The sequence below is a fragment of the Centroberyx gerrardi genome, chromosome 20 (genome assembly GCF_048128805.1).
Source record: "Centroberyx gerrardi isolate f3 chromosome 20, fCenGer3.hap1.cur.20231027, whole genome shotgun sequence".
NCBI lineage: Eukaryota > Metazoa > Chordata > Actinopteri > Beryciformes > Berycidae > Centroberyx > Centroberyx gerrardi.
Genome location: NC_136016.1, coordinates 2,312,381 through 2,337,377, shown reverse-complemented (window position 1 = coordinate 2,337,377; position 24,997 = coordinate 2,312,381). Strand labels below are relative to the sequence as shown.

At 39.5% G+C, this 24,997-nt stretch overlaps 2 protein-coding genes across 2 annotated transcripts in view; one reads left to right on the top strand and one right to left on the bottom strand.

Annotated features, from left to right (window-relative positions):
- arid5b (AT-rich interaction domain 5B) overlaps positions 1–11,931 on the bottom strand; it is a 136,410-nt gene extending 124,479 nt beyond the window's left edge. Inside the window, exons 1-2 of the mRNA XM_078290910.1 lie at positions 11,911–11,931; positions 11,334–11,588 (exon numbers count right to left, since the gene is read on the bottom strand). Coding sequence (XP_078147036.1) covers positions 11,334–11,588; positions 11,911–11,931 — 276 coding nt within the window. The remainder of the gene's footprint in view (positions 1–11,333; positions 11,589–11,910) is intronic.
- LOC139918094 (NHL repeat-containing protein 3-like) overlaps positions 1–24,997 on the top strand; it is a 296,510-nt gene that overhangs the window by 250,951 nt on the left and 20,562 nt on the right. The window lies entirely within an intron of this gene.

Here is a 24,997-nt window from a genome sequence, read left to right as displayed (position 1 = left end):
ATCCTAACAACACCAACACAAACTGGACTGTATAGGAATGGACCCTCTTAAGAATATAGTGTCCTATAGAAACCCCATATCTCCAGTTTGTGCCCCCATGATAATGCATTGCAAACCTGCCATGAATGCATTGGTGTTAATGAGAGAGTAAAACACTTTTTCTTCAATTCCTAAAAAAGTTTGACCTTTTGGCGATAAAAGGTTTTATGCAGTGATGATATAGAGCTTAAACAAATACTAGAGCAGCACAGTATTTTTCTGGGCCTGAGCAGAATTACAATATTCTAGTCAGAAGAAGCTTTAGTATGCAAACCCATATGAACAGAAGCGCAGCGTGGTTGATGGTATGTGATAGCAGGGTCTATTTTTAAAATGGCACAAAGCTGTTTTAGCTCCTCTGCTTTCTTCCTCTGACACATCAGCATGATTTCACAGGTGCTGCCAATGCAATTCATAGATACACACTCAGAAGAATAACTCACACACAGCCTTACCTGCTGCCAGCCAGCCAGCCAGACAGCCAGCCAGCCAGCCAGCAAGCTAATATTCTGGTTAAGTAACTGACTCTCTTTAAGATTAAAAGCCAAGCTGGCCAGTGCAAAGTGTTTCACTTGTAATCAAGCAGGAACGTGGCTAAGCGAAGATCAAAACTACAGCATTTAACACAGTTTCCTTGGAGTAATTAAGTACAAGATCGCCTTCCCTGCCAAATCTCTAGCTCAAGATAAACTATAGTGCATGATTTAAAACAACAGCACAGATTGAACTATATTGGAAAGGACCCTATTAGGAATATAGTGTCCTACAGGAAGCTCATATTAGTATGGTATTATTTATACCATCTGACAGCTGACATATGGAAGACTATTCACAACAAATTTAAATAAATAAATAATTGAACTGTTAAAAAGTGAAATGTTACCATGAGTAATATAATACTATGTAGCTACTGTTAATTGAAATATTTCAATATATAAATAAACAGACAATCAAATATATAACATTTATTGATTTATCTATTCATCTATTTATTTCAGTGTCACAAGAAGCACTGGTGTCGGTGAGAGAGAAAAATTATAGTGTAAGATTTTCTGCCCAATATTTTTTTTTTTAAATATTATTCCTACAGTGCAAAAATATTCCTCATAGCAAGGCATTTGATCTTGTATTCAGTCTTAAAATCTGATTTTTGTTAACCCAAGTAAAAAAAGAACACTGCCAGCGGGGGTGAGATAACTGCACTTATTTCCACTGCACTTCTACTTGTTTCAGGACTTTTCCTTGAAACAAGCGATAATATCTGGAAATGAGGCAAGATCACTCGACTTCTTTGAAAACACTGTCGCCTGTTTAAAGAATATTCTCGTAACTAGTGAAACCGCATTGGGATGAGTCCTACGCTCTATGATTTCACTGTAAACCTTGTATCGTCAAACTGGAAATGCGGTCTGAAATGTTGCTGCTGAACATCAGCCATCTTTACTTCAGTCCCATCTGAATTCCCTCTGACAGGCCCGGAGAAGCCAGAAAGAAGACCATCAGAAATAAATACTGGTGTGACTGTGTGTGTGTGTTAACTATAAAAGTGTTAAATTCTACAAGCCAGCTTCCATAGAGCAGAATATTTTGAGCTGCCACTCGCCTGCCTGTCTCTATCTAGCTATCTGCCTTTCTTCTGTCTTTCTTCTTCCTACTTATCTCCCTCTCCCTCTCTCCTCTCCTCTCCTCTCCTCTCCTCTCCTCTCCTCTCCTCTCCTCTCTAAGTGGAGCCTGAGGGGAGGTTACATCACCTGGGTGTTAAGACTAAAGCAGCCCTCTGGGAACATGGAGAGAGGTGGCTCATATTATGTCTCATTACATCTCCTAGCAGCCGCCAAGCCTGTTTACTTCACACACACACACACACACACACACACACAAATGCAATACATACACATTCATGCTGTTGTGAATGTATTCACACACAAACACGCACAGTTGCATGCATGTAGGCATACAATCATTCACAGAAAAACACACACACGCACACAAACAAAATGCGTATTACAAAACCATAGGGAATTATAAAGATTGCCCAAGACTACGGTATAAAAACAGATAAGGCCTGTTAGGGAGAAAATCATTTCTCCACTGATCTAATCGCTTCATCTCACACATAAAGCTTGCAAGCAACCCCTTGTAATCTCACTGAATTAAATTACACCCATTGAGTAAAAGGTACAAAATAACAGACTATGATGTAAGTGAGTGACATAAGGGTTGTGTGAGTCAAAAGAGTGGGTCGACATCTTAGTGGCTCAGTGGAATATGGTGTGTGTATGCTACACACTCACCATGTGTTGTGAGCTTGAACCTGGTTTGACTTAATGTCAATCCCTAAACCTCTCGACTGCCTTTCCTATCACTCCCTACCAGTGTTGGGGGTACTCCGATTACTATTTTGTGGTAATTAGTACCTTAACGCATTTGTTTATCAATTTGTGTAATCCATTATTAGTTACTTTTTTTAAATTAGAATGTTGTTACTTTTATTTTTCTCTCATATTGTTTCATTTTTGTTAGCACATATGACAAATTAGAAAAAAGTGAAAATCCCACAGCATCTTGTGCAAACATGCTGTTAATTGAAATAACACATGAAAATACATGAGATTTTCTTACTGTGAAGTGGATAAAGTACTCTAGTTACTTTTACTAAAGAGCAGAAGTGTGACCAAGTCGACTTTACTCGCGTCCCAAGTCATTCTGAAGTCTTGAGGCACGTCTCAAGTCAAGTCCCAAGTCTAAATGTAGATTACCAAGTCAAGTCCAAGTCAAGTCCATGTCATTAATGTCAAGTCTCAAGTCTAAATGTAGAACAGCAAGTCAAGTCAGAACAAATCAAGAGTCCAGTATCAATTTAATATCTTAAAGAAAACTAAATATCTAGGACTTTTCAATACAATAGAGAGCCTAAGTCCCTCCCCTTCCACTGTCCCCCATGGGACCTTATTTCGGAAAAAATATGTACGGTAGTCAACGGCGAGAGACAAATAATTGTTTGATCCCGTTTGAATTGTGCCATGACTTACACATATGATGTTTTGTCAATTTAAATGATAATTTTGCAAGTCAAGAAAGTCGCAGTTTGTTGTAAAACAGTACAGTAACGTTTAGTTTTGTGTGAAACCGCTCAGTGAACTACATCTCTCGTCTCGCACAATATACGTCACCAACACCAACATGGAACAAAACATAGGAAACACACACAGGCATCGCGTTAACGTTAGCCCCCACTGTACTAAAACTATCCTAAACCAGTTTAAATCCATTCTTACTGTCTACCTTCCAGGTTGTGTATAATACTCCTGCTATCTGAGAGGGACTTAGCTTCAGCGGCTCTGGGTAGCTTGTGGAGAGAGGAAGTTACGTCACTTGCGCGACTTTTGGGTGTGTAGTCTTTCTAATTACGTATTTTTACAGTCTTATAGTTCAACAGTTTTACCACAAACTGCGACTTTCTTGACTTGCAAAATTATCATTTAAATTGACAAAACATCATATGTGTAATTCATGGCACAATTCAAACGGGATCAAACAATTATTTGTCTCTCGCCGTTGACTACCGTACATATTTTTTCCGAAATAAGGTCCCATGGTGGTCCACCGGAAGGGGAGGGACTTAGGCTCTCTATATGGTTTTAATAGGATAAAAACTTGGTAAGAGCATCATGAGTTTGATTTCTATAATCAGTTTCAACTTCAATAAATTCAATCATTCCATACAAACTCAGAAAACAGAATTTAAATTCAGTCGTCTGGTGGAACAAATCTCATCACTTACAATCTAAGTCATTTCCACAAACACAAGGTCTTTTGTCAAGACTTTAGAAACCTTTTCAAGTCATCAAAGTACAAGTCAGGTCCCAAGTCACCAGAACCCAAGTCCAGTCTCAATGAATTAAGTAACTAAATACTTTTAAAAGTAACTTTCCCTAACATTGCTCCCTATACACTAGGGATAAACAGAGAGGAAATGCCATAAATTGAATAAAATTTGCTGTGTATTGTCCTGACAGTGCACTGGGTACTGGACACTTCATCTTGCCCAGTCATTTGGTTGCTGCAAGATAAACTACAGTATGTGATTTAAAACAATACAGACAGGTCTGGACAGGAATGGACACTGTTAGGAACATATCGTCCTATAGATACCCCATATTTCCAGTTTGGCTGACATTATCCCCCACATGTAGAAAACATTTCATGACCCTGGGGACCAAACCAAGCGAAGCCCTTTATAATGCATGGTAGCGTGTCATGAATGCACTGGTGTCAGTGGGAAAGAAAAACTATAGCGTAAGATTTTCTGTCCAATATTTTTGAAATATTATTCCTACAGTGCACAAATCACACAGCAGTAGCCAAAATGCAACACTGTTTTAGGCAAGACTGAAACAAAAGAGGTAAATTTACATGAGAGAAGTCTGCAGGTATGAGACAGACAGGAGGATTATTGGTCAATGTGAAATACAGTAAGACGCTGCTACACTGAACCCTGATCGTTAATCAAAATAAGAAACATGACAGTCTAATTTGTTGTTGAAATGCCTTTAAGGGAATTAAAAGGAGATTCAAACATCAAGGAGAAGGGCTCCAGTTTTTGTGACCAAAGCCAATCACAAAATGTGCTTTGGTCAAATTCAACTGTAACTGCAGAGCAAGTAAAGATACAACATATCACTGTTGTCATGTGAAAAACGTGCAACTCCAACTTTGACATTAACATGAATTGAAAAATGACATTGTCCTCTATGGGTCTGAGAAAATTGTATGATGCTTGAGCTCATGAAACCCTTTCAGAACCAATGGAATAACTTTAAAAATGCATGGCCATCAAGCTAAAAACATAGAATGCATAAGTTTATGTTAGATCCTGAAAATTTGGCATTTTTTAAATTTTGACTGATCCTTCTCCTAATGGGGGATATGTATCTACACCAATGTCTGTAAATATGGCAAGATCATCCAGCTTCTTTGAAAATATTGTTTGAAATTTGTCTGATAGAGTGCATGAGTCCACACTGTAAACCAATAAGTGAGGCAAAGAAACCCCCCTGTAAAAAACCTCATTATTCTTCATTACCTGTCCTACCAGCCCTGTGGATAATTCGCCACAGCTGACAAATGCAAATGTGTAATCCAATTGGGTAATTTTGCTGAGTGCATCGCGGCCCCGGCGCTGCACTGACATTGGTGGGCTTCTCATCTTACTGCAGGTGGCTCCGGTTGACATCCAATCACACTGATATTCAAATTGGCCATATGGTGCACATTTTCCATCGGCCAAACACTTTAAAGGCAAGAGACAGGGATATGACGTCACACCCGTCTTGGAAATTTCTAATCAGTTCTGTCTGTCTCCCCTTTCATGTAGGATGGAACTTCATACTGAACTGCATTACGAAATTTGCCAGTTCAATATTAACTGGAATAACTGGTTCGCCAGTTATTCCTTTGTCTCTCGCTACCTCCTCCAGTTTTAAAAGGTGGAAGTTTTATTGGAATAAGTGCTGCTTGGTGGATTGGGTGTATGCTCACATGAAGAGCGGACCCTGACATTTCGGAAAAAGTCTTATGTCATGTTCTATGTGCTGTGTGTGTTTGCATGTGAGTGAGGAAACGCCAAATTTCTGCAAGCAGTTTAATGCAAGGTTCTCTCCTACATAAAGAGAGAAAGAGAAGGTATAAATCAGGGCTTGGGAATACAGAGCCACTTTTCATCAGAGGTGTTTCAACATTAAGGAATGGGGCTTCCACAGACTTAGATCAATACAAATGTTAAACTAGCACAGGGCAGCCCAAAGTGGGGCCTGAGGGTGAAATTTGTCCCTTCACATAATACATTTTGCCTCTTAAAGAGTTTCAGAGAACAATAAGATATTCTCTTTGGTTTATTTTGATACGATTTTATCCCATTTGGGTCACAATTTTGAGATAGCATGCTTATTACAAGACATATTATCAAACATCATGATGACATAAGAGCTGAGAAATTGTCACATTTCTCAATAATTAATGTCCAGTCACATTAGTTGGCCTGTAGCCTGCTATAGGGAAATGCATTGCATGATATTGAAGCTCTACTTCTGAAACTACCCCCCTGTACCTCGCCTCTCTACTGACTTTTAAACCCAGGAATTATGGAAGCAGATGACAGGACTGGTTAGTTTAGATTGTTAGGTGGTTTCTGCTGCTGTGCATCTGATAAATGGAACAGACTGCAAAGCACTTTGAAATTAGAGTTCCTTCGTATCCCCCTTGATGATTTTAAAGCAATGACATCTCACATTTTCTATGATGTTTGCAATTGTATTGAATTGTATTGTGATTGATATGTATTGTGTACTGACTTAGTTATTTTTATGAATGTTCTTTGTTGTTTTTGTTTTGGTCTTGCTTGAAGACCAAAGTGAGACTACCTGATTAGCCTATAGAGGCTAGTAAATCACAAAAACAAATTAGTCTGATTGTTTTTAGGTGGGGGAGTAGGGAGTAATGGAGGGCATGGGAAAAAGGGACAAGAGATGAGAGGGAGGGAGGGACTATGGGGGGAAAAGAAACATTACACTGCTTTTTTTAGCATTTAACAGACTCTCTTTTCCAGATGCTCTAAACTTGATGTACAGTTAGAAAGGCAGCAGGCTGTGGAAATACCAAGTGCGGCTACACAAAAGTGAAATAAAGTTAATGTTTTCCACCACTTCCCACCTCTCCTTACCCTCTGTACAACCCCACTACAAGCGAGCCCCCCCCCCCCCCCCCCCCCCCCCCCCACAAATTCAAGCCATTCAAGCGCTTTTCAATATTCATAAGAGAGGCAATTGTCTGCAATGTGGCGTTTAACATTTACGTCACTCAGCAAAGAGCGTTGAAGATTCCTCCCCAAAACAGAATTCACAAATGTTTGCAGCTCCTTAAGGCAGGGTGAGGCAGGTTGAGTAAAATCCTCCCACACTGGATGATTTCTCTGGTCAGACATCTGATAGACAAATAATAATAATAAAAACACTGACTAGTTGTAGTCAGGGAGGAACCTCTATCATACCAGAGATGTCAACATTGAACAGCTGATATGAGATTTTGAATAAAAGCCCAATATCAGGCTCATATATCTGTCTAAACCCAATTTAAACAGGGGAACATGGGCAACTCTCTCCGAAAGCTAGAAAAACAAGAGACAAGACTGAATGTTGACAATGAACAGGGACTGAAAATGTGGATACTATGGCAGAACACAGTGTACAAGTATTCACAATGTACCAGCACAACGTACAAGAACAAGCTCATTTGGAAGTAAAAGGTCAAACCAGCAGTGACTCCACGAAGCCACAGTCACATTCACTGTCAATAGAGCAGCTTCATGTTTTGTCTGGCGATGACATCTCAAATTATCGCTTTGGCTCTTTTGTTTCCAGCTTCAGGGGAAAAGTTGTTGATTTTCAGAAATATTGATTGAACTGCCTAAAGATCACAGAAATCACACATACGAATTTGGTTTTAGGGTAGATTTTTTCCTTTTAAAACCTGCTGCTTATTATGAGAGGGAAATGTGATCCTCAGCTGCCCTCAAGGGAGAAAAGTACAATAAAACGTGGAACAGAGGGGAGTTGTTTTCTTTGCAATATGGGCTGACTCATATAATTACACTAACCAACAGCAGAACAAGATGAAACCGATTTGCTCATTACACAATATGGCCCATGAATAAGCGTAGACATTTCCAAGAAAATCTCACATTCTGGATTAATGCAACATGACTCTATATTTCCATATCATACATTATATGGCTATTCTGTCCAACAAAGTCATGGTGTAGTGACTGACAATTTGGTAAAAGAAAAATGAGTTAACATTTCATTTTGCCTCTATGACACCTCATCAATCTGTATACATTCTTAAAAAGGATGTGTCATTTTTAAAACATGTGTGTCTTTTGTGGACGCTTAACAAGCTTGTTGGCTACTGCTGAGTTTTCCATGGTCATCGACTGTCAATAGCCAATCAGATTTCTGTGTTTCCTTGTTTCCCTACTGATGAGATTTCATTGCGTGAACAATAGCTCCACCTGTCAAGCGCTAAATGGACAAGAAGTTGATTCCAGCCATTCAAAGCACCCCAGTTCTCTATAACTTTTATTTGAAAGACTACAGGAATAAACGTCTCAAACACAAACCTAGGAGAGTGGTTGCATCCATCGTTGGGGTCAATCCTAAGCTCTGAAGTCATATTATTGAGTTTTTTTCTGTTTCTTTTTTATTAATGCTACCTCATTTGCACTTTAGCTAGCTGTTCACTCGTCAAAACAATGTAATGTTATCAAGGCCAAAACCAAAGCAGAGAAAAATACATGATTGGTTGAAAGCTGCAGACCACTACATAGATGCCTCTGGCTCCGCCCACAATCGGTCAGAATAGACCAACATCAGCCGTGTCGCTCGCACGCTGAACGCCCCGTGACTCAACAATCGCTTGGCCAGGTGCTGAGCTTTCTGGCTTACTAAAGTCATTGATTTCGTAATGCCCCTTTAATAACATCTGTTGTGTCAGTGCAGTATGTGTTGTATTGAAAACTAACACAAATGTGTGTCGTCCCAAAGAAGACACACAGGTGGTTTAAAAATGCTGCATCCTGCAGCGTGAGTTTGACTCGTCAAAGGTTTTTCAGGTCATAGTTGCAATAACAGCAAAAACGGAAGGAATCCAAGCCTTTGAAGTCATTTCCCTCAGTTTCATTGCTTACAGTTCTTGCACCTTGCCTTTGTATGGCAGCACTGCAGCCCTCTTACTATTTTTACCGCTACAAAAGCCACTGCACTATATGCATTATAACCTATGCATTAGACTGTAATTTTCTAAAATAACTTATTGACCCAGGCACTTCAGGAATTAAGTTTTCATGAGCTGAGTGCTACATGAGGTAATATTTGCCTTTCTCACAAATCATCCTGATAGCAAAGAGAGCCTGATTCAGTCATTGAGGCTATGAAATGAATCTGGCCACTGCAACACTTTGACACAATAACCTTCAGAAATGCCAGTGGGTCCCTTTAAGGCACAGCCGGCTTGCCATTATTAATCAATTCATAATGACTGAGAGCATTGGAGCACCTCCACATTTCTATTTTACTACAGCCTCGCTTGCTACACTGCAAAAAATATCCTCTTAACAAATCATTTAGTCTAATATTAGGTCTTCAAATGTGATTTTTTTTAAAACAAGTGAAAAAACTGCAAGTGGGGAGAGATAATTCATGTTCTTCAATCAAGTGTAATTTTCTTGAGTAGTGATCTGCCTTTATTCTGCCTTTGTTCAAGATATTGACCCTTGTCTCTAGAAAATTCCTGAAACAAGAGAAAGTGTACTGGAAAAAAATAGAATTATCTCACCCCTATTGGCAGAGTTTGTTTTTTCCACTTATTTTTAGGAGATATAGGCTACAATGAATCACTTTTACACAGACTTGACATGGATATTTTTTTTGCAGTGTATACTTCTATTGAAGGGAAAGGAGTTGAAAAACCCTAACCCTAACCCAAGTGAAAGCATTGTAATACAGTGATCCCACACAGGTACAAAATGAAACATTTCAAAACTGAGGACTGAACAATGACAGCTCATATTCTGTCTTAACCCCCAGACACACTTTCAAGCTCTAACCTGTTCCATTTCCACTTCCCCCCAACAGGAATTTCAATTTGTCATTGTACTGTATAGGCTATTGCAACCATACCCCCCCCCCCCCCCAACCACCCTCATACACACACACACACACACACACTCCCCAAGCCACTCATCATGCATACCATGCAGCACTGCCAAAAATAAAGAGGGCGTCTGATTTATTGTGTCATATGGGTAATTTCCGCACTCTTTGAACAAAGCCACGCAAAAACATGAACAGACAAGACCAAATGTGACAGGAGATCAGGTTACATGCTGCATATACTACCCGATCTACCAACAGTAATATCAGTATATCCAAATAATATCAGTCACTATAATACCAATACTAATATCAGTCATCAATGTGTATTTTAAGGGCTCATTCAAAAGGGATTGTAGGCTACAAGGAAGTCCTGTTCACATCAGTTTATTATATGGTCTCAGATGGTTTACATTAAAGGGGAAATATGCAGCTTATCTTATCAGCCCATTGTGTGTCACGGCAGGCAGAAAGCGGAACAGATTGCCACATGTGATATGGCTCATAGCTAAATAAAAAATCCCTACTATGTACGTCCGTTTCCCCCGAAAGAGTCCTGTATAAACTGCAGTCTGTATAGTTAGCATGGGACACAACTGCACCGACACCTCTCGCTACATACACACGTTAAATACATATCAGCAATAGCGATTTAAAGCGAATTCCTGTGTTTTCTCTTTAAATCGTTAATTTCTAACTATAGCATATATCTATGAGATTTCTACGGCAACAGTTAAAGGAACAGATGAGGATTGTAATAGGTATCTATAGCTTCAAAATAATGTATAGAAATCTCTCAAATCTTTGTCCACAGTAGTGTTATAGTCGGTTAGGCTATAGTATTAGTGTTAGCCTATAGCCTAGTATACAGACACCTCGCAGCTATGAATAAAAACCTCCTCAAGAAGAAGAATATACAGATAAAAGGTGGTCCTGTAGCTCAGTGAGTTGGGGGTTTGATTCCCATTGAGGGCACTCGTGCTAGAAATCCATAGTATTAATAGTAATAGTAAATGGCCAAAACGCCATTCAAAGGTCTGGCATTTTAATGCTGCTTTGCTTAACAGCAAAGGCACATAGCTGATAGAACAAGACGTAAGGCCTATTGTGAATCGTTACTGTCTCCTGGTAAATTCGGAATATAAATAACCCATCAAACTGCACTTCATTTCAATAAAATCTCAACTTTTAAAAGAGGTTCATACTGCTCGCTACCGCCTTCCACGATGTATTTTGGCGGAAGCAGATGGTAAGAATAACGTGTGAACCAGTTGTGAAAGTTGAAATTTTGTTCAAATAAGTGTTGCTTGGTGGATTATTTGTACGCCGAATTTACCAATGGAGCCTAATGGTCTATAAAAGGTATCAAGTACATGTTCTACTATGTGTGTATGTTAACCGATAAGAAGGACAACATTAAATTGCTAGGTTTTTGAATGGAGTTTGGCGCATAAAACGGATATCTGGGCTGGATAAAAGTGTCCACCAAATGGCAGTTATTTCAAATATCACTGACAATAACAGATCAGCAGAATAGATAGTAATATAATCAAAAGGGGGAAAGTGGGGTGTTGTAATTGTAATTACCTCGCCGTGATTGACAGTCCGCCCCTGCGGGGTGTCCTCCGGTAGAAAATAAAGTTTGGAGCTGGACAGGAGTTGCTGGCTCGTCCTCTCCTCCCAGAGCAGCTGCAGCTCGGCGATGCAGAGCGGTTCCCCCGGCAAACATCGCACCAAGAAGAAGTCTCCCAGCGACAAAATCCTCCGTTTACCGTCAAGGTGAAAGCGGAAAGCCTTGTAGAAAACATAAGGTCCGTGCAAACCGCAAGGTGAGCCTACCCACTGCGGAAAAAACACCATAAGTCGTTATTTCAAATGTGTTATCAAGCAGTTCATAACATAGTGTCTTGTAGAATAAGTGAGAACATCCCAGGTCAGGTTGTCCTTCCTTGAATACAATCCACCGGTGCAGAAAACATAATGATTATAATAAAAATGCCCTCAAATATAGTTATCACATCCCCAAACTTTCACCTTATCAATAAATGTATCATAAAGGACTATTCAGAAAATACCCCAAAACAACATTGCATTGAGTCGAACCGTGAATAACCAGCCAGCTGACTAGACACGATAATAATAATAGCAACAACAATAATAATACCGTGAGTGAGTCGGGCTCCATCTCGTCCTTGTGAATTGATTAAACTCTGAACATTTCTCTCCAAACTTGTTGGCTTGAATGGTTTGCAAAACGGTCCTGGAAGATGGCAATAAGAGCGCAGAGAGGCGCGAGCCCTGCGTCAATATGGAGAGGGAACAGTTCGCGCACGCTGCGATTAAAATGTGCAAAAATGTCACCCAATATTTTCCCCGGCCGCTCCGTTCACGCTGCCTCATTTTGTTTTCTAATTTGTGTCCATTATAATCATATTAAATTCGACAACGGCCGCTGTGCGCGCGGCCAATGTCAGCTGATTACATAATATGAATACTTAAAAATATCTAAACGTCGGATAATCACGAGCCACCCTCGCGCATATGATACAATAAGCTTTTACACGAATGATGTAGGGTTTGATATTTTTATTGCTACCATTTTAAGAATTTTACGCTGCAATATGCGTTATTATCCATTTATGGATTTGCCAGGACCTGTAACAAGGACGTTTATGTGTGTGTGTGTGTGTGTGTGTGTGTGTGTGTGTGTGTGTGTGTGTGTGTGAGAGAGAGAGAGAGAGAGAGAGAGAGAGAGAGAGAGAGAGAGAGAGAGGGAGAGAGAGAGCGAGGCTGCATCAAGTCGCTACAGATAACCACAATAGTACCGGAATTTAGGCAACCGTGCCTTCAAAATAAAAGCTTGAAATTTGTCGCTTAAGAAAGTCAATAATAATAAAAGATAATAATTTAATATATTAATAATAAGAATAAAAATTTCGGTATTTTAATGTATAAAACGACAACAATCAATGGAAGATTCAATGGAATTATTACATTAAATATGGAATGGAACTGTAGCTGTAGCCTAAAAAAGATGCTAAAAAGATTGCATGCATTTGATCAGATCAGATGAAATATTTAGGGGTAAAATATAATGTTATAGCTTATATTTGATGACTTAAACATATTTTATAAAGGGGTGAGACATTGGGGGGTACAGAGTGACAGACATTTAAATAAATTCCATGCTAAATTAATATTTGACGACGTCGACACAAAAAACACATTCCACCTTTAATATAGTCTTTATTTCCTCTTTGATGTTTAGTACTGCTCAAACAACGTTGTAGCACACGCTCCTCAAAATGTGGGTTTTATTTTGATAGTTATGACCGGAAGCCTTGCTTTTCACTACGGCTGGTTTTACATCGGTTAATAGAAAGAGCATTTCCTGAGAGCTGCAGAGATTCAGAGCTTCCTATTTCTAGACTGCATGCTGCACTCACTGAATCCACTTTAGCCTTGGAAAATGCCATTTGTGATACGAATGGAGGATAACATGAAATCATTTAGCCTGTAGCTTGCTTCTTCTACCTCAGCTTGGTTCGGCTTTTTAATGTAAAGATCCACTGTAGACATTTTATTGGGCAACTGCTGATGTTTTTTTTTTTTCAGTTGCTGGCCTTGTTCAAACATGAATGTACGCTAAGGAATGGGATTGGACAGATGTTTTTCCAACATGTATTGACAAATATAGAAACCACATTTATAGAAGTATTGTATCTTTTCACCACATATATATGGAGTAAATGTATGGCAATGCATTTACTACATGGCAGGCTACATGAATACATTTGATATGGAATACATTTAGAGGCGACTTAGGATACACTATTCATAAATATATTTCTGTCTGTTTGGAAAGATAAGTCAGACTCTGTGGTGTGTGTGGCGTTATATGGAGGGCTTTGAAGTTGATGGGAGCCAGACTATTATGCATAACATCATTCTCAAACAATAAGACCGCACGGAACAAGATAATAGGCAGATATCTATTCTGTAATTTGTTCAGCATCAGCCAGTTTATTAAAAAGGACAATGCATCATTAGTCAATGCAGGACAAAGTGGGAATGCAGAAGGAGATTTACACAGCAGCAAGTAGATATTACAGAACTAATATCAACATCATGGCAAATAATTCAAATCACGCCGTAAAACTAATTGAAATGAATATTGACTGAACTGATCTACATACAGGCTTAGCTGAACAAAGCGCTTATGCAGTCTGCATGGTAATTCTCAAAGCATAAAATGTGCTATTGAGACGACCACGGGGTCAGAAATCAGCCTGGAGGATATCTATCATGTCCTTAATGGAAAACAAGCAGATCCCTCTGTCTCTTTGCATCACAGACAGTTTAGTTAAAGAGCCGTTTTTCACTCATAGCCTACTTATCCCCATCTGGTTCTATTTGCTTAGATGACTCCACGCCAGCCGAGTGACAAAACGAAACTGACTGAAACATCAACTGCAGCACCGAGAGCAGCAACATCAATAACATATTGCTTGTGAGAAAATAAAAAAAACACATCTTCCGTAGACCCAGCATGGGAAAAGCGGGTCCCCGGTTGAGGCAGCGTCTATAAATTAGATTTATAGCAAATAGGTTTAAGTTTCACGACGCTGAATGGGATCAGAGGACAACAGTAACCTTTTGTGTTTCAGTTGTCAGGTAATTTACTTACTGTGAGCGACAGAGACAGGCAGAGCATTTGGTTATTTTAACGGCTGGCTGCCACTGCCGGGGCTTCGAGGGGAATACGAGTCAATGCGAGAGGTTTTGCATTCACATTGTAGGCATTTTGCTGGCAGCCTGGGGTCCAGCGTCTTGCTCAAGGACACTTTGACAGGAATCAAACCTGTGACCCAGTTAAAGGACATTCTCCCTAACCACTAGTGATTCTCAACCTTTTTCATATCAAGGACCCCTAATTTAGTCCACATTTGGGCCCCCATTTGATGAGATTTTTTTCTCTCAGACCCAAATCTGAGAATATTTTTATTGTTAGATATAATTTTGCCCAGAATTCCATGACTATCTGTATTGTAGGTAGAGAGATAACACTGAAACTATGATCAAAACAGTCATTCTTCTACATTCTCTAATTGTGTTAATGTCTTGTAAATGAAATAATGCTGAAATTTAACAATTTATCAATTAGCCGGGGACCCCCTGGAACCCCCTCAAGGACCCCTGGTGGTCCCCGGACCCCACGTTGAGAACCCCCGCACTAGGCTACCCCTCTATTCCTTTATTCCTATTTCAATCTGTAGCAGCATTATCCGTTCCGAAGCAGAAAATGTGCCCTTTATCCCCAGGAAATCCCCCTGGATGCTCTCACAGTCACTTTTATCATCTTTTCCCAAATTCATTCTCTACGGAGCTGCGGCAGATTTTACATCTTGATTACATCAGAGGTTCAGGTCTTGCTTCTCTGGTCTCTATCTTTGGGAGAGACTACACAAATATTGATTACACCGCCCTCGACCCAAGGAAGAAGATCTCAGAATTCTTAAGTTCAGCAGTATTCACCTTTAATAGTCATATGACAGACTGTACTATTTTACTACTTTTTTGTTCCTTTTCAACACAAATGGCAATTTATTTGGAAATTTATTTTTAAAGCGCATTTCATTACAAGTAAACTCAATGTGCTTTACATTGAAAGACAAAAAAATACAGGCATAAAACATGAGAACATAGGTAACATGAGCAACATAAATATAAGAATATAAGCATGAGTAAAATGCAGAAACCGAACCAATGAAGCATACACCCAACGCATATTAAACATACCACACAGCAATAAAAAACCCCAAAACATCAACACATTCAAACAGAAACCCCCGCTCCGTCACACAGCCGCACATGCAACCAACTGCACAAGAAACAAGTGCCACAATACGAGTACACACACACACACACACACACACACACACATACACACACACACACACACACACATACATACACAGTAGCTAAGCTTTGGAGAATAGGAAGGTTTTTAGTTTGTTTTTGAAAGTGGACACAGTTGTGATGGACCTCAAGTCAGCAGGCAGCTTGTTCCAGAGAGCAGGACCACAGTAACTGAAGGCACCCTCACCAGACCTGGATCTAATTCTGGGTACAGCTAGAAGACCTCTGCCTGATGACCTGAGAGGCCTGATTGGGTTATAATCAGTGAGCAAATCAGAAATGTATTAAGGAGCCAAACCATTAAGTACTTTATAGACTATTAGCAGGATTTTGAAGGTGATTCTGTATTGTACCGGGAGCCAATGAAGTGATTTCAGTACCAGAGTAATATGTTCAAATTTTCGTGTAAGGACTCTGGCTGCTGCATTTTGAATGAGCTGGAGCCGTCCTACTGATAATCCTGCAAATAGAGCGTTACAGTAGTCTAACCTGCTTGAGATGAATGCATGAACCAGTTTCTGAGAGTCAGTTTGAGATATAAATGCTCTAAGTTTTGATATATTTTTTAAGTGATAAAACGCTGTTCTAGTGACATTGGTAATGTGATTTCAAAATTGAGATCAGTATCCAAAATAATGCCAAGGTTTCTGACTTGCTCACTGTGTTTCAGAGACAGCGATGCCAAGTGTGAGTAAATTTTCTGTCTCTTGATTTTTAGGACCAACTATGAGTATCTCAGTCTTTCTTGACATCCAGCAATTAATATCGTCAATACAGTTTACTAGTTTGTTAACAGGACTGAGATCATCAGAGGAAAGTGAAATGTACAACTGTGTGTCATCGGCATATGAATGGTAGGATATATTATGTTTCTTTACCAAGCGGGAGCATGTATAGATTGAAGAGCAGTGGCCCAAGGACTGACCCTTGTGGAACCCCAGAGAAAATTTTTGTTTCTGCAGATTTAAAATTACCTATTGAAACATAAAAGCTCCTGTCCTTTAAATAGGATGAAAACCAGTTAAGAACAGGATCCGCTAAGCCGACTGAAACATGAAGCCTTTGAATTAAAATGTTGTGATCAACAGTGTCAAAGGCAGCAGTGAGATCAAGCAATACTAAAATCAAAGTTCTCTGTGAGTCACTGTTGATCTTAAGGTCATTGATTACTCTTATGAGAGCTGTTTCAGTACTATGATTGGCCATGAAACACGATTGGTATGTATCATATATATTGTGAATTGAAAGATATTCATCCAGTTGTTTGTATACAACTTTTTCAAGTATTTTGCTTAGGAAAGGCAGATTGGAAATTGGTCTGTAATTATCAATTAGAGATGGATCTAGGTTGTTTTTCTTCAACAGAGGTGAGATTACAGCATGCTTGAGAGAAGCAGGGAAAATGCCAGTCTGCAGGGAGCTACTGATAATATTTTCTATGTCATTTATAAAACAATGACAGACAGATTTGAACAGTTTGGTAGGGATGGAATCAAGAGAAGACGTGCAAGACTTTAGGCGCTGAATTACTTCCTCCAGATCTGTGGAGTTAACAGGTGAGAATGTAGACATTGAGCTCATGGCAGTAAATTGGTGTGAGGATGAGGCAGGGCTAGATGCATTGCTGCAAGAAATTAATATATTATCTCTAATATGAGATACTTTTTCCTCAAAAAAGACAGCAAATTCATCACATTTGGTCGTAGAAAGGAATTTGTGAGGGGTACATTTGGAGGGATTAATCAGTTTGTTAATTGAAGAAAATAGGAATGAGGCATTATTCTGATTATTGTTAATCAACTGAGAAATGTAGGACTGTCTGGCAGATTTCATATCTTTGTTATAACAGTAGAGTGCATTTTTAATCGAAATCAATTTGTAGTTTGTTTTTTCTCCACTTCTGTTCAGCTCTCCAGCAGATTCTTTTTGCCATCCTTACTTTTTCACTGTTTCTCCAAGGTGCTTTTGGTGGTCCACGTATCTTTACAGTTTTGGCAGGAGCAACATGATCAATGATCTGAGACATAACATTAGAGAAATTGTCCACCATGGCATCACAAGATGGCAAGGTAGGTAATGTATACTTTGAAAATTCATTAATAAATATATCAGCTGTATTAGCATTGATGTAATGTTTGTTAATGAATCTATCAGTATTCATTTGTTCAAAGGAGCATATTACATCAAAAAATATGCAATAATGGTCGGAAATTGCAACATCTAGAACAGCTGTTATTGCAATATCAAGACCTTTGGAAAGGACAAGGTCAAGTGTGTGACCCTTTGTGTGGGTGGACCCAGTGACATATTGTTTGAAATCAAATGATTCTAATAAACTGATGAATTGTTTTGTATCTGAGTTGTTGCTGTTATCAACATGAATGTTGAAATCACCCGAAATGATAATGCTGTCAAAATCAATTGTGATTTTAGATAAGAGTTCACCAAATTCTTCCAGAAAACCCTGTCTCAGTTTAGGAGGATGATAGATAGTAAGAAGAAGTACAACAGGAGACATGGATTGAATAACTAGAACTAAATATTCGAAGCTCAGGTGATTGCCAAAAGACACAGATTTACAGCTAAAAATGTCATTATACAGAACAGCAACCCCCCGCCCTTCCTATTAGTCCGAGTGCGATGTACAAAATTGTAGTTTAGTCAGCAACATATCAACATATCTTTTGTCAATATGTATCCTTATTAACATATGAAATTAATTTTGGATTTGTGTTCTTGTCCCAAACTAGAAAAGAGGAAATTCCATCAACACTTGCTTGATTTATTAGTAATCTACTGCTACTAATAATTTGGTGTTCTGAGTACTGCAAGGGTTGGTGATTTTTTTTCTGGGAGGGGGGGGGGGGGGGGGGGGGGGGGTTGTAATGTTATTAATAGTCTAGAAATCTTACTATTCAAGCATTGGAGGAAACAATGGTCCTTTGGTTCCAATTTTCTCATTCCTGCTATTTCCAGGAAAACGGGCTGATTGTGGAAAAGGGAACCTATAATATAATGATGAATTTTTCTGATTACTTTTTGTGATAATCACAAAATATCGCAATATTCAATATTCAATATTCAATATTCAATATTATCAAGTATTGTCAAAAGAAAAATCACCTTATGATGACAGTGATGAAGAAAAACACCTTTGTACCAGAAGACTTGTGAGGTTTCCAACACTGGACAACTGTAAACTATTACAATTTCAGATATATGCATTTAACTGCTAACCTCTGCCTGCACTCTGCAAGCGAAGTAGGGGAGTGGGCGATGTTAAATGTTTCATCATGTCTGCAAACTTCACCCCTCTTTCAGAATAAAAGCCATTGTAATAAGTCCTGTCATACTACTGTATGTGTAATGTATTCCCCCCAAGTGCAACAGTCTCAGTGATGCCAATGACGCTAATATAACCATGGCTGTAATAACTGCAGCAAACTGTGATTTGGCCATAATGAAGCTCATTGGGGACGTGTGCTCGGCCCCGAGGACTGAATTATTAAAAATGTGCCGTGTTCAGATTGTTCTAGCTTGTGTTTCAGTTGTAAAGAAAAATAACTAATATTTTCATTTCATATTTATGATGAACAAGGGTTAAGCCACTGGTATGAGCTAGCTGGGGGTGAGGAAGAGAGAGAGAGAGACATGGAGAGGAGATGTCGCTCTCAAATCCTTTTCCATGTCAGTGGATTGTCCCCAATCTAAAATATACAGTAATGAAAAAGCCTTGGGGCCTCATAAGTGATGTGTATGCTGAGGATGAATGCACACACATCTCTCCATTCTGGAATTTAAAGGCGCAATAAGTACCATTTTTACAGCTCCATCGTGGGGGTTGATAGGGTTGTTCATCAGTACCAATGACTCTCCATTGACTCTATGACACTTTGGAACAAAACCTCCTCAATTTCTAAAATATTTGCCGCTGGAAAATATTTTTGTCACGTATGGATTAGCCACTGTAGGTGCAAAGCTATACGTAAAAGCGGGCGAGCGAGCATCACTCGACATGAGGTGAGAGAGCGCCGTTTGACTGGCTGATCAACCGACTGACTTGAATTTGGCTCCTGATGAACATCTTATGGTGTGCGAAAAACACTTTTATTCCAGTTCCATTATTCAGTTTGCATTATAACAATTTCACATCATCTCTTCTGTATACATATTTGTTTCCTTTCTGCAGTCTGCAGAGGGGGGGGACAAGTCGCTATGAAACCAAACCCCTTAATTTTATCCCTGAAATGTCCTTAATTTCTCCATTACATCAACATTAATTATCCATTAAAAATAACATAGCTTTAAAAAAGTAAGGTTAGTATCATGGTTTTATAAGGGATTTATTCATGGGTTGATTCACAGAGACACTAGTAATTAAGGGATTTTTCATGCCTTTTATGCAGGTTTACAGGGTTTTTAATGAGTTATTAGTGGAAAGTTCCTGTCTCCTTGAATTTTACATTCAATTAGAAAGTAAAGAGTCAAGATTAAGGAGGTGTTTAAGGAGGTTGTGATTGGATCTCCTCCATTAATAACTCCCTTAACTAATTTTAAGGGGATTTTGGGGTGAATTAATGTAAATTAATGAAAATGTAAGGTTATTTTAAGAAAGAGAGTGATAGTAAGCATACTGCACATCACAAAAACTAATGGAAATACTTAAGTGCTAATTCTTTATATCTGGTGAAGTCAAGAAGGATGTATGTGAGAGAGTGAGAGAACAAGTCAGAACAAAGGTATATGGGAAGGATGCTAAAGAGATGAGGGCAGACTGTGCAGGGAGCAACGATTTGGACTGGGATGGAAGTGGTTTTAATTTCCGACACTAAAACAACAAAACAACCTCTATACAACACGCACACACACAATTACACATTCATACACAGAAATTGCTTTGAGGAGAACTGAGGGGGAAGAAAATACTTATTTTCAAGCCCCGGCAAGAGTAAATGCCCAAACTTGCAACATGAGCAGCCAACACAGCCACACCCATAAAGACACATTTCGCAACTTACAGTGGAAGTTGTGTCACTGATGGTTTTTAGAGTTTTGGGAATGCTGACTCAAGGGCAAGAAATCAAGTTGTTGGAATTGGCTGCAGACAGGAAGAGAAAAACCTGCTTTTGACACAGATCCGATCGGCCCGTGTCCGTCTAATCCGGGAAAAATCGGATTCTCTGCGGTTTCTGCCGTTAAAAAAGACAGATCCGATCCCCCACAAAGAGTTAAGCGTTCGCTCTTTTTTGTGCCTGTAAATCCAACCTTGCGTCACTCGTGTGTCATCTGGTATTTTGAGATCCTGTCGATTTGAGGAAGTGCTTGGCTCATGACATATATAGTTTCCTCCCTGTCTGGGGGTTTAGATGGGGAAATGTAATGTAATGGAAGTATTAAAACAACAGAGAGACAATGAAACCCATGAACTCTCACGCAGAAGTACTGTACTCCAAGTGAATGTGACAGACTGTGATGTTCTAGTTTGGTAGCACTTTCTATGACTACCATATCTATAGTGCATTATAATAAGGAATGAATGCCTTATGACCATCCTTATAAAAGCACATAATGCTTACTGACGCCTTAAATCAGCACTCATAAAACATTATAGACTAATAATGAATTACAGGTACAAGCGTCTTCTGAATGTTTAGGACTAGTTTTCTATATCAGAGGTTGTCCCATTGAGATAGAAAGGCTATAATTCTTTACAAGTTCTATCTATACACATTTGTGAGTGCTAATGTAATGCATCAGTAAGCATTATGCGTGGTCACAAGTGCATTAGTTATATATTATATTTATCTCCATTAGATCCCATTTAAAATCGGACTGCGGAGGACAGTTTTTCCTCTCCTCAAAGTTTGCATTGTTCTGCTTTGCTTTGTCAAAAAAGTGAGTTTAAGAGTAATGACCACAAAGAGGTCGGGTTACGGAATAAATAACACGTGAGAATAAGTCATTCATTAATTCACTGCTACCTTAATATTAGCCAGACAATGCGGAGTCTCAGCTCTGTCCTTGAAATACATTCTGACCTAGAAAGATAACAGCCAATCACATGGCTGATAGAGACTCTATGGCAGAATAATAGAAGCCGACGCACTGCTTCTTTTAAAAGGCACAGATTTCACACGATGACCGTTAGATACAACCACAACCCAAATTCGTATACATATGCACACACACACACACACACACACACAACCCCCCCCCCCCACGTTTAATGTCCCATGCTTCCTTGCAGCTGCCTTATTATGTCTATTATGCTCAGTGTACAGAGCCCGCATTCTTTTTGATGTTCGCGGCGGCAAAGCTGGTATGTCAATAAAGTTTGACCTTTGCTACAGTTTTTTTCTTTTTTTTCCTTTCTCTCCCAGTTTTTACACCGCTATGTTTTTCGCTCCCGCCCCCCCCCCCCCCCCCCCCCCCCACTCCTTCCACGTCCCCCCCCCCCTTCCCTCGGCAGTGAAAACGCTACCTGCGTATCTCCACGGCCCAGATAAGACTTCGCCTTAAAACGTTTAAGCCGTTGCGTTCACGTCAAAAAAAAATAAATAAATAAAACAGCAAAAGATAAGCAGAGGTGAAGTGAGCTAATTTACTGATTTACTGCAGGGTGATGTATGGATAGGGAGAGGGAGAGAGAGAGAGAGAGAGAGAGAGAGAGAGAGAGATGAATGATTAATACAGAGAGCCCCACAGTCTCTCTCTCTCTCTCTGAATGTCATTATGTAAGCAACATTAATGACGCCCGAGAGGACGTGGAATGAATCCAAACTAAGACAGGGGGTGTAATGAAGTGTGCCGGGGGGGTGGGTGTGTGTGTGAGGGGGGGGCGTTAATGAATTTGTTGAGACAAGGAAGAAACATATTGTCAGAGTTTAAATGGAGCCTGGCTTTTTCCTCTCTGCACTGTGACTCGTGTCGATGTGACAAAAAACGGGAGGGAAAACGCTAAAAATTCCCTCCTAGAAGAACAGTCGCTGAATGTCATTGGCAGTTTTTTTTTTTTAGTTTTTTTTTTCCGGGCGTGTCCAAAAGGTCATAAAGCGACAAACACAACAATACCTTTACTCCGCTCGTCCAATGCATCCCCCCCCCCCCCCCCCCCCCCCACCCCCCTCGTTGAGTCTATGAAGCTCTTTCGAAAAAAAACAAAAAAACAAGCGCGCCCCCGAGTGCGGAGACACTCTATTCCCGGGCCCTCGCTCAGGTTTTTTATTTGAAAACGGCAAGGTCGTTATTTTTGCGTTTCAATAACACGACTGGAATAGAGAGCGAGCGAGCGAGAGAGAGAGAAGAGGGAAGCATGGCAGCAGCGGTGGCGATTCTGCAGTGAAAACAGGGTTTTAGATTACATGGTGATTTAGGAATGTGCTGGGAGCCAAGAGAGGCAGGCAGGCATGCAGAGTAACCCCCCCACCCCCCTCTCCCTCCCTCAATAACCACCACAGGCTTGAAAGGAGCCCGACAACATCTGGACACATTACACTGGGACCGAGGAGGGGTGTGTGTGTGTGTGTGTGTGTGTGTGTGTGTGTGTGTGTAGAGTTCAGTCAAATATGCACCCTTGGGGAAAGATTATAGGTTCTAGTATTGTTATTACAGTAGGCCCACTATATTAGTTTCTAAGTTGTATGTCATTGGCCCCAACTGGTATCGAATTAAACATGAGCTGAGGGAGCATTGTTTGATTATAAGGAACAGTACGGCCACTGTACTGTACTAAAATACAGTATAATGGTAGTATATTAAGCTGTTATTTACACATATTTTATCATTAAAAAAACATTTAACACTTAATCCAGCCTGGTCTCACGAAATTCCGTGAAATGAGACCAATGTGGTTAAAATGGAAATATGTGCTCTGTTGTATTAGGGATGGGCCGATCTGCTTATCTCACGATATGAATCGATACACAATATGGGGTTCACATGTAATAAATAAAAGTTCAATGACGACAAAGTCTGACTGTGCAGAATTATGATTATTTCTGAGCCACAAATCTTTCCAGTGATGCCATTGGCTCGCTAGAATGTAAACAACAATTTAAAAAATGTGATGAAATTGTGATGGTCAAGCTTCTCATTTGTAATTACTACAGCAGAAAAAAATATAGCTAATATCACAATTTGTTTTTCTGCCTCACGATACGTAGGCTATTGTTACATTTTTGTATTGCGATATACTGAATTTCAATATATCGTCCCATCCCTATTCCCTACTAGCCGATAAAATAGCTAATTGGCAGGATTTTAAGGGGTGAATTGCACACTGCTTCCTTTCTCTGTTTCTCTTTCTACAGATAAGAATGCCGATGACGCGGCAAAAAGGCCATGCCTACAAAGTGCGGTACAAGTGCAAAATCTTACGCTTTCACACTATGTGACATATGACTGTTTTCTAGAGGTGGTGAGTTGCCTAGAGAGTTGGTAAGTTGAAACTGTTAGCTAGCTAGGTGACTGTAGACACGGCTAATCTATTTTAATAGCTAATGAAATTTGATAGCTAATGAAACCAAATGCAGTATAAGTCAACCTACATTTCTTGATTTGAAGTAATAATCAGCTGTCTGCTGCCTTTTTGCTGGCCTGCTGAATATTTTAAATACCTCTGAACAGTGTTAACACATAAAGTTAAGTACAGTATGTGTGGATGTTTTGACTTGCTGCCACTAGAGGGAGCGATTGCTATTGGGCTTGGATTTGAAAAAAGTGTGGGGGGAAGATTCTCATTTTGCTGTGTCCGCGTGAAGGAGACAAGTTTAAAGTTTTTATATAGTTTTTCTTATGACAAAACCTTAAACCCTAACCAAATTTGTTTAGTCATCTAAACTTAACTAAAGTTGTTTTAAACTTAACCTTTTCATATGACGAACCGGTTAACATGGTGTGTCCAGTGCATGTCACGCAATCCAATTTGTGGTGGAGGAACATATAATCTTCACAGATTTTGAGTCCGTAACATGTAATCCTATTTCAGAGTTTATGCTCTTTTCACCAAATTTTGAGTGTCATCTGTAAAAATATTTCCAGACCTACTGTATGATAAGATGTTTTGTTTCCTGCCAAAGTGGCTGCTGAAGGAGACAGATCACATCATCCGCCATTTCAATGCCGATTCTCAACTGGAGTGCCTCAGCATGAGCCTTGAGATTTTACTCAACACTAAGAAAATCAATTCCAAACCAAATCGTTACGTTTAATTAAATTCTGTTCAGTGAGATTACCGACATGCTTATTCATTGTGAATACAGTCTAGGCCACATGCACCAGTTCATTGTGTTGGAGACAAACATACATACATACACATACACAATGCACACAGG